This window comes from Canis lupus, unplaced genomic scaffold (assembly GCF_011100685.1).
Source record: "Canis lupus familiaris isolate Mischka breed German Shepherd unplaced genomic scaffold, alternate assembly UU_Cfam_GSD_1.0 chrUn_S1972H2171, whole genome shotgun sequence".
In the NCBI taxonomy this organism is placed as follows: Eukaryota; Metazoa; Chordata; class Mammalia; order Carnivora; family Canidae; genus Canis; species Canis lupus.
Window position 1 is genome coordinate 33,184 of NW_023330842.1, and position 10,480 is coordinate 43,663.

The following is a 10,480-nucleotide window of genomic DNA, read 5'->3' on the forward strand; positions in this document are numbered from 1 at the left end:
AGGGTCAAGACAAACGGGGGCCGGGCCGGGGGCCGGGCATAGCGACCCCCTGGGGGGCCCAGCCAGGCAGGCAGGCGGACCCGGTGGCACTGGGTGGCCGTGGCGGGCGGGGGGGGGGGGGGTATCCTGGAACGTCCGGGACCAGGGCGTGGGGCGGCCACGGGGGCGGCGGGGCTGACCTCTGAGGTGACGTCCCCACGGGGTCCTCCGGGGCTCCGACGGGATACGACCAGGCCCCTGAGCGCAGAGCTGGCAGGGCGGGGAGCGGGAGCGAGGGCCCTCATGGCCCGGGAGGGTGACACCTGGTGAGGAGGGGCCCTCTGCGCCTGGCCCTCCGGCCACACCACCGCCCGGGCCCGACATCTTGGCCCCCGGGGGCGGGGCCACGGCTCGTCCTGGGGGTCCAGGTGGCCCGTCGAGGAGCCCCCTCCACCTGACTGTCTGCCGACGGGTGCAGAACGGCTTATTCCCCGCGCATCCCCAGGGGACGCGGGGGGGTTTCGTCCCGGCCACGGTCGGGTCTCCAGGCCAGCACAGCCCTGCGGGGAGGGACCTCGGGGGCCGGGCCGGCCTCTGTCCCAACGTAGGCGCAAGAGTGCGGCGGAAGGGCGCGGCACGCAGATGGCCCGGGGCAGCTGACGTGCCCCGGGTCGCCGTCCCCGGGGCGGGGGGGGGGGGGCGGGGGACGGTGGGGGGCAGGGCTGCGCCGGCCGCATCCTCCTTGCTCCCTCCTGGCCCGGCCAGACACACGAGGACACGCGCAGCCCGGTCTGTGCAGAGGCCCCCTGCCTGCCGACGCTCGCTGACCGTGTCCCCATTTCTCGGTCGCGTGCTCGGGCTCACAAGGTGCGGGACAACTCGGAGGACACACAGACACCTCGGAGGGAGGACAGACACCTCTGCGGATGCCTCCGGCTGGCAGGAAGCGCCTGGGGAGGAAAGCCCCTGCGGAGCCTCAGAGAATGGCAGCCTGTGATTCGGGCGGAGGAGGCAGCAGAGAGCTGAGTGGGCCAGAGGCTGCTGCTGCGGAAGGTACCGTCTGCCCCACACCTTTGCGGACACAGCGCTCGCTCGGAGATGACCGCACGCGGGGCAGGTCTCTGCCTCCGAGTCCTCCGCGAGGTCAACAGTACAGTCCTCCAGCGTGCGCGCCCCCGCACGTGTGTGTGCGCGCCAGCGCAGTTTCACCTGCCGCAGGCTGCCCGCTGGATCCTCCTGTCCCAAACCAGGGTTCCAGAGGCGGAGATCGCACGCAGCTCTTCTGCCGCGCCGCCACCCCACCCCGACCCCACCCCGCGCCCTGCAGGCCCTCTTTCCCAAATACCTCCCACGTGCCGGGTGCTGTTCTCTGCCGTTTAAGCGCGCCAAAGGCCCGGAACACCTTCGCCGCCGCGTGGTCCTGGGCCCCGATCTCCTTTCCTCTGCCCTTGCACAGACAGACACGCAGCCTTTCCTAGCTCTGCCTTGAAAGGCTGTTGGTTTGCCAGAGGCCCCGCAGCCCGCGCGGTGACGGTATTGCCCCCTCGAAAACTGATCGAAAGGCCACCCTTCCCTCAAGAATGCTTTCTGACTCCTAGCTATGGGAAACGAACTAGGGGTGTTGGAAGGGGAGGAGGGCGGGGGTTGGGGGTGACTGCGCGGCGGGCACTGAGGGGGGCACTTGACGGGATGAGCACTGGGTGTTGTTCTGTATGTTGGCAAATTGAACACCAATAAAAAATAAATGTGTTATTAAAAAAAATGTTCTCCACTTTTATTTCAACGCAGGAAACAATCCAGTAGCCGATAAACATGGGCGAAAGAGGTCTTCTCCCGGACCGCGTGAGGAAGACGTGGGGTAACGTGTTTACAGTATTTTCCCTTGCCACATCAAGTCAACTCGGCTTGCCTGCCCGTTGTTCTCTGTAAAATCCTAGAATGAGACATTTCTTCCAAAACAAATACGACCTGGGTTTACGTCTCCTCGGTAATGTTTGCTGTAACTTCTTCACAGAAACGAAATACAGGAGATGCTGCAAGGACTTGGAGGTATGCATAAGTGATATCCGCAGGGAAGAGGAAAGTTTTAGATCCTACAGCTTTTACAGGTGGAAATCTTAATGAGTGGCCTGCAAGACTGATTTTCATGCCTTGTTCTCATATGTAGGATATTACACAAGTATTTAGTGTGATTCAACTTTGCCACTTTCTGTGCTGACCTTTTCCATTGTTGATCTGGAAGGGTAAAAATGGTACTCACCAAGAGGAGGTAAGAGTGACGCCGTTATTTTATGCACGGGTACGTCAACGTACTCTGCGAGCGAGTGGACGGAGCAAACTTCGTACCTCCTTTGGTGTGCACAGATTAGGTGGCATATCAGGTTTTTATGTCAAATTTAATTTTTCTTAATTTAGTTACTTTTCATTACTTTCCAGTGCTCTGTTCTTTGGAGTAGCAGCACACACTGAATCCTGCCAAAATCAATCAATCAAACAAAACCAACCAAAAGAACAAACAAAAAAGCACCCTCTTTGTCGTCATTTCTCATTAATAAACCGTATAGCTGCAAACTAGAGAACTCCCGTAGCTGCAGAGAAATGTCATATCCAGACTCCTAAGCTTTTTGTTGTTTGGTCAGAGGTCAGTCACACCATCTGCACTACAGGACGGGACACTTAGCAAAGAGTCCCAAGTCAATCTGTGGCTCTTCGATAAGGATCGCCCTTACAAGCAAGTATGTTTTGACAGCTTTGCTCTATTTGGTGGCGACAAAGGGCTGGCTTTGTGAGCTGTCTAATAAACTTCTTACTGTAGAGGGATTCCGGGTGTGTAAAATAGTTTTATCAGACTGCAGATCCTTCATGACTGCTGAAAAGTAACTATCGACTGTAGATCCAAAAAGTCAAATCATGCGATTTGCAAAGCTTTATTTGAAGTATTAAGATTCGGTGAAATGCAGCACTTATGGATAAAAGTGCTATGGAAAAAGCTCCGTGAAAATATTTTATTTATTTTTTATTATTATTATTTTTAAAGATTTTATTTATTTATTCATGATAGACACAGAGAGAGGGGTGAGAGAGAGAGAGAGAGAGAGAGAGGCAGAGACACAGGCAGAGGGAGAAGCAGGTTCCATGCAGGGAGCCCGACATGGGACTCGATCCCGGGTCTCCAGGATCAGGCCCTGGTCTGAAGGCGGCACTAAACCACTGAGCCACCAGGGCTACCCCGTGAAAGTATTTTAAAAGTGTTTCTGAACTCATTTATTCCAGTTAGAGTTTTTACAGTCACAGCCTTGCTCTCTTTTAGTAAAGCACAGTTAAAAGCATCACTCACTAGATCGCTTGAAAAATGATTCTTTAATGTGCGATATGATGATTTTTCTCCTTTTGGGGTCGTTTTTAAGAAAATGCTCTTGTGATGTTTTATATAATGCATCCTAATGGTAATCCATCTAAACATGTCCCCTGAGTTGCAGGATATTTTATAAATTCAGAATAGTTTGCTTTTTACCTGTCTTATCACAAGGACATTAAAGTCTATCTTTGGGATTCTTTATACGCATTTGAGAATGGAATGTCGTTTGATTATTATCCCCCTTTCCTTATCTCTGAACCCGCAGTTAGAGTAATGAGAATCAGGATACTAGTACTGCAAAGACTTTATGGAAAATAGCGAGCAAATCTGGCTTTTTCAAACAACGCCTGTGTTCTAGGTTTTTTTTTACTTTTTTTTGGGGGGGGAGCGTCATGGGCACACAACATGATATTAGTTCCAGGTATGCGACATAACTGTTTGGACATTTACGATGCTGCAGTATAGATTTGAAGCGTCTTTGCTTATTGCTGAGGCAACATTTACTTATATTGAATCGTATATATGAAAACCAAATAATTTTCGGCGTGAAATTTCAACGAATATCTATGTTCTACACAGGTGGCATTATACAGGCTCTTCTGGCAAAAAGAAAAATGTTTGAAGCAAATGCAAAAGCTTCTCTGAAAAGCACTAACGAGAAAATGGAGCAAGGTTGGAAAATACAAAAACTAAGGTGAGGTTGTTATTTTTAAGCCACGAGGACCCATGTATCATATCTTAGTATTCCTTGGTGCAAATCACGGAAGGCGAATGCTATTATATTGAATTTTCCATTAAAAAAGAGATTTTGCTTGATTCTTTTCTTCGTGGATAAATTCTCTTAACCTCACTCCTTATCAGCATTGAGGTGTAATTCCTAGAAGCCAGTAAAGAAGACCTCTCCCCTCCCTTTCAAAGAACAATTGAGTTCTCTTCCTGTAGGAGTTTTCTTCCTATATAGTTTTCTTTTAATTCATAGTCATTCTGGACCTACACTAGCCGAACCTTGGGTAAACATCTGACAGTGTTATCCCAGTGAAAGTTAACTGTATTCCTTCACTGTAGAAAAGGTTAACTTTATATCATAAAGAATTTGCACATTGTAGCTAAGTTGCGTTCACTGTTCTTTCTTAAAAATCATTGTGCCAAAGAGGGGAACTGTTTAAGTGAAATATTCCTGTTCGGGAATCTTCGATAAAACATCCTCATTGCATCTACTTACTGCATCCGAACATAGAGGTTCTTCAGGAAGAAGAAATGAAAAGTAAGCTGCTTTTAGATAAAATGAGTCTTTCTGGAAAATTGATTTTATGGTATATCCTCGCTAGTATTTAAGAGGCAAGGCATGTGAGAAGGCTTCTATATTGGTCGCTTAGGAACAATACTGTTGGTAATAGTCATTTGTGTGCCCTTTCTGTTTCCCGTGAGACTATACTGTGCTGTTACAGTATTCCTGCAAAATATGGTTAATTTTCTCATCTCTTTGTGGAGTGTGACGGTGCTCGTTATCATGTTTTACAGGCAGAATCTTCATTTCAAATACTCTCAGCAGTTTCTGACTCTCTTTCAGAAGTGGGATACCGACATGAGGAAAGCCCAGGAACAGGAAGCAGAACTAGCTGTTGGTATCAGCCTTGGCTTTAAAATTGATCTATTTTATTGATTTCTTTACTGTATCAAAGTCTCAAGTAGCAAGAGGTCATGCAAAAACATAGGAGAGAATGTAGAGTCCGTGAGCCCAGATGGGTAAGGGTGGATAGAAGATAGCCCAGATGGGTAGTGGTGGGAGGCCGAACATTCTATTTGGATGGCTTCTATTTAGTGATGCAGGAAGGTCACCAGTTAAGAGTTAGAGTGGTGGAGGAGGCGCTGCCTTTGGGCGGCAGAGAGGAAGTCCAGGAATTGTTTCCTGAGAGCGGGCCAGCGAATGCACTAGGGGAATATCATTGCCAAGCAGCATTATGGGTTTGATTTGGTTACTGCCATAGTGATCATGAATTTAAAGTGAGACCACGCTGCACAGTTGTGGCAGAACGGCCAGAGAGCTGGATCTTCCAGGGTTGGGGTTCGGCCACACAGATTGACAGAGTGGAAAGGGGGCAAGGTACACGTGCAAGTGCAGAGGTATGATAATTGACCATGGAATTTAAGCCAAGAAGGAGGAAAAGAGAGACTAGGAGAATGGGGACTGGGGACAAGGAAGACTCCTTGGATCATTGAGATATCAATTCTGAAAGAGTACTGAACCGTAGTAAGAAAGGGAGAGAACAACAAACAGGGAGGTAAAGCTGGAATGTTGTGGGGGGCGGAGTGGGGTGGAGAAACAGCATAGCACAGTGGTCAGGAGCCTGGGCCCCAGAAACTTTTTTGGTTTTTTTTTTTTCTTTTTTTAATCCAATCCTGGTTGACCAGTACAAGCTGTGGCTTCAGGGACAAATTGTATCTCACTCAGGTTCCTCACCTATGAAAGGAGGAGACATGGTAAGAGCATCTGCCTCGTAGAGTTGTTTTGAGGGTTGAATGAGATCGTATGTAATAAGTCTATTTGAAATGGTTCCAAACAGTACCTGACACGGAGCTGATATGCAAGTCTTTGCTCTAAGTAATCTTATGTAGACGTTGCAGTTATTGGGAATCCCGGGTCTGACTACGTAAGTGACTAAAGTAGGGAAGAGGACAGAATTATTGTTGGAGAGCAGGTCAAGGAACAGAGAGGCTAGGATCGTCTGTACGTGTCCTGAAATGACCAAGAATTAACACATGTTTTGAACGTTGTTAAGAAAGAATCGCTCCTCTGTGACTACTGTTAGGAAGGATAATTGTATAGAGTCTTTGCCTACTTGTGGTAAACAGATTATTAGAAGGGCCGTTTTTGGACTTTGAAGTCCAGAATTAATACATGTCTTCAATATCGGTGAGGAAGACAATTTCCTACTTAATGGTACTAGGTAGGGTCATCGTGTATTGTTTCTGTATATGCGTGGTGAACACAATGATCTAAACTTGGTCGCAAAAGTTGTTAAAACAGGAAATGCTGACAGGTATCGATTTAAGGAATCTTCCTTTTTAACCTGATGGGTAATTATGTTCTCTGAATAATAAACGTGACCCACATTTTGTCACCTTTTTCTTTTATGTTCCTAGCATATGTTTCAGGAGCAACAAAAGATTCTGCAACAAGCTAGAATTGTTCAGAACCAGAGGCTGGAAAAATTAAGAAACGTATACAAAGAATTCTTAAAGGTCTGTTGTATTTGGCAGCACAATACGCTCTTAGAAAACACAAGACATAGAGGTGCCTGGGTGGCTCAGTCGCTTGAACGACCAACTCCTGGTTTTGGCTCAGGTTGTGGGTCCTGATCCCATGGGTTGTGGGATGGAGCCCCGCTGGGCCTCCCTTCTCAGGACGGAGTCTGCTTGAAGATTCTCTCCCTCTGCCCTTCTGCCCACTTGCACGTGCGCTGTGTGTGTCTCAAATAAATGAGCAAATCTTGAAAAACTACGTAATAAGTATATAAAAGTAGAAGATAGTTTCTTTCTGAATCTGTGGGTGGAAAACCATTTAGGTTGTACATCAAAATTGTCAACCAATGTCCAGTATGACCTCACTGTTTTGGATTCAGCCTAATTGGGAAATGCATTTTTTTATTTTTAGTATTAATTAATACTTTTATGGGAGTTGTTTATTTTTTTTACTTTCATTTCACATTATTACAACACACATTTAACTCTTATTTTTGTAAATTTGATTATGTGTGAAATTGAGATCTTGAACTTTTTTTCCACAATGTTGAAGATTTAAAGATCTTGACTGTAAAAAGGAAAAAAATACAGAAATACTAAAAAAAAAATATCCTAAGTGTACCAGATGGGAGTCGTTTAAAACAGGGAATGGCAACGTGGGAATTTTACCTAGAAATACACGTATTGTGAAGAATACTGGTACTCTATTAACACTTCGAGCATGATTTTTTGGTTCGATCATCAGTTTTGAGATCAGCAATAAACATATAGTGAAAACTAGGAATTCTATGAATCACTTCTACGTGTCTTTTCCTTGTATTGATGGTTTCTGTTAAATACGAGTAAGCAGTTGTAATTGATGGATCCTGATTTTTATATTCAAATGTGTTACATGAGTATTTTGTGGCACATTTGCTTTTGGAATACTAGAGGAATAGTGACTTTATACACAGACTTAAGGGATCCCTGGGTGGCTCAGCGGTTTAGAGCCTGCCTTTGGCGCGGGGCGTGTTCTTGGAGTCCCAGGATCAAGTCCCGCGTTGGGCTCCCTGCATGGAGCCTGCTTCTCCCTTTGCCTGTGTCTGTGCCTCTCTCTCTCTCTCTCTCTCTCTCTCTCTCTCTCTCTCTGTCTCTCATGAATAAATAAACAAAATTTTTAAAAAGTTTAAAAATATCATAAGGAAAGGTCTAAGAGAATGTATATCATAATGAAAGGCCAGAGGAAAACTAACCGTTTGTGAATTGAGAATGATCTGGTGTGATATTTGCACATCAGCAGATTGTCTTCAGTGACACATACCTCTTCTTCAGGCAGAGATATACTTCTTTAGGAAGTGATGGAATCCTGCACATTCCCCTTCTTTTTTTTCTTGTTGTGTCTATGGGCGCTGTGTGTGTGTGTGCGCGCGCGCACACGAGAGTGTGTGTGTGTGTGTGTGTGTGTGTGTGTGTGTTTGTGCCCGCGTCGGCCCTTTACCTCTGCATCTGTGACTTTCTTTCCAACCTTTCTGCAACTGTATCTTTCTTTGAATTCCCACTGCTACTGCCCTAGTTCGGGATCTCACCATTCCTTGCTCCTCCAATTAAATGCTTACCTGAGTGCTCTCTTCCCCAGTCCATTCTTAAGGTTCTGCAATATGATCTTCCCTCCTGAAAACCTGTCATTAGGTTCCCATGTTAAACCCTCAGGTATTCAGCATCTGCCCCTGCCCAGTAACAGAACTCCCCTTTTTAAAAAAAGATTTTATTTATTTATTCATAGAGACACAGAGAGAGAGAGAGAGAGAGAGGGAGAGAGAGGCAGAGACACAGGCAGAGGGAGAAGCAGGCTCCACGCAGAGAGCCTGATGCGGGACTCGATCCAGGCTCTCCAGGATCATGCCCTGGGCTGCAGGTTTTGCTGCACCACCGGGGCTGCCCCCCTTTGTGGTTTTAAGTGGACATTCCTCCTTTCCTTCCACCCTTCCAGCTCTCTCTGAACTAACTCACCTTTACTTCCTTGTTTCTGGAATACTTTCAGTTCCTTCATCCCTTTACCTACTGAAGTCCTATTCTTTCACCAACTAACGCAGAGTCAGTCTTACCTTCCAGCACACAGTCATGGCAAGTGGTGTTTCCTTAATCATTACAAAGGATTTGTGTGGCTTTTAATTTACCTGTTTTTATCTCCCTAGAATAAGGGAGGAAGAGATCATGCATCCCTTTTCAAATTCACGGCACCTAACGGCACCTTTTCTGTAGGATGCACGAGATCGCGACTCGTTAGGTGAACAGTAAGGATTAGACCATGTTTGCTTTTCATGACTTAAGAGGCCGTGTTACAGATCATTTCATTCCCTCCAATGGAATATGTTATACTGATTATCAGTCATTATAATTGCAGGGTTCCGTGGTGTTTATAGAGTGTTTTAAAATTATGGATTTTCATTCTGTGGGGCGGTCAGTCTTTATCTGTTTTTCCTCCACCTTGACCTTAACTGTCTATTAATGCATTGTTTGGAGCCAAGTGTATTACTGTCATGCCTCTATAATAATAATATTTGACTCAAACACAACATTTTAAAAATTTCTTAAGTGGGTATTCCGATCTCCATGTATCAGGTACAGTGTTTGTTTGGAAAAATTAATGAGCATCCCTTGCATATTAAGGGTTGTTACCTTTGAAATCTAACTTAATTTTTTAAAAATATCTTATGTATTCTTTTGAGAGAGGGCACACGCAGGGGGAGAAGGAGAGGGGGAGGGAGAAGGAGACTCCCAGCTGAGCAGAGAGCCTGACGCGGGGCTCGATCCCAGGACCCTGAAATCATGACCTGAGTTGAAGGCAGACTCTTAACCCACTAAGCCACCCAGGTGCCCCCTGAAATTTGATTGTACATGTTTGCAGCATGAGATGAAAAGCGGTGCTTTATACCTGAACTAGGCTTCTTGTTTTAGAGTTCGCAGGCCTTGGACAAGGACCATGAACATCTTCTTACTGATGAACAAAGTGAAGTCAGAGAAGAAATCGTCAAGTTTCAAAACAAAATTATGAGGGAAGCTGTAAGTAGTATACATTTAATATTAAGACCTAAGGAGGCATGTGAGCATTGGGGTATTTGTTTTGCCAAAATGTATGCCAGCTACCCGAATAACAGGCGAATGTCCCGTATTTCCTTCCTTGAAACAGCAGCAGTAAGAGCTGGCAATGGTTCGGAAGTCTCTTCATTCCCTGTTGTTCTGATGACTTTGAAGAACGAAAGAACGGGAAGCTACGTTTTATTAAGTATGACATTAGCTGCACTGAACCACACTGTAGTAGTTTAAAGATTGTAGTTGAAATTGGTACGTCTTGTTTATCATAGCTTGCTTGCTAAGTGCAAGAATCTTTTCCTGTTAAAACCCCGACCCTAAAAAGCTGTGTGAGGAGTGGCAGTTCCACAATTATATACGTATTCAGCTTTCAACCCTTTGTTAGTAATGAAGACTTTTTGTACTTAACACTGTCAATTAGCTGTTAGCAGTAAGGATGATTTAATTTTAGGCTTTCCCTCAGTGGATCTGTATTATCCCCAAAAGGCTCAAACCACAAGTACAGAAAGAAGGCTCCATTGTTTTGCCTAAAGGGAAAAAAAATTAAAGAATATAAAATCTGTCTTATCCGTGCACCCGCTTATATTTACTCATTAGTTTACTGAGCCAATTCCAATACCAATATGGTTTCAGAAGAAAACGTACTCTACTGCCTTATAAAAAGGATTGCAAGCAAACATAAGATTGTGTTTTAAAATCCATTAAACTGCCTACAATCGCTGGGAGAAAAGAACTACATATATAAATATCAGTGCTGAGACATGGGTTTGTGAATGTGTCATTTCCACAAGCACACCAAAATGTCATTTAATTGGTGTTGGTTCACTA

At 45.5% G+C, this 10,480-nt stretch overlaps 1 protein-coding gene across 3 annotated transcripts in view; it reads left to right on the forward strand.

The window, feature by feature from the left end:
- LOC119868547 (synaptonemal complex protein 3-like) overlaps window positions 1-10,219 on the forward strand; it is an 11,076-nt gene extending 857 nt beyond the window's left edge. For 2 of the 3 annotated variants that reach the window (XM_038589405.1, XM_038589406.1), the window contains exons 2-9: window positions 847-1,032; window positions 1,768-1,837; window positions 1,994-2,028; window positions 3,917-4,031; window positions 4,859-4,958; window positions 6,482-6,580; window positions 9,518-9,622; window positions 9,750-10,219. In XM_038589405.1, the coding sequence (XP_038445333.1) occupies window positions 847-1,032; window positions 1,768-1,837; window positions 1,994-2,028; window positions 3,917-4,031; window positions 4,859-4,958; window positions 6,482-6,580; window positions 9,518-9,622; window positions 9,750-9,758 (719 nt within the window). In that variant the 3' untranslated portion in view covers window positions 9,759-10,219. The remainder of the gene's footprint in view (window positions 1-846; window positions 1,033-1,767; window positions 1,838-1,993; window positions 2,029-3,916; window positions 4,032-4,858; window positions 4,959-6,481; window positions 6,581-9,517; window positions 9,623-9,749) is intronic. The other variant, XM_038589407.1, reaches the window with a different exon arrangement.
- Window positions 10,220-10,480: the final 261 nt, after the last annotated feature.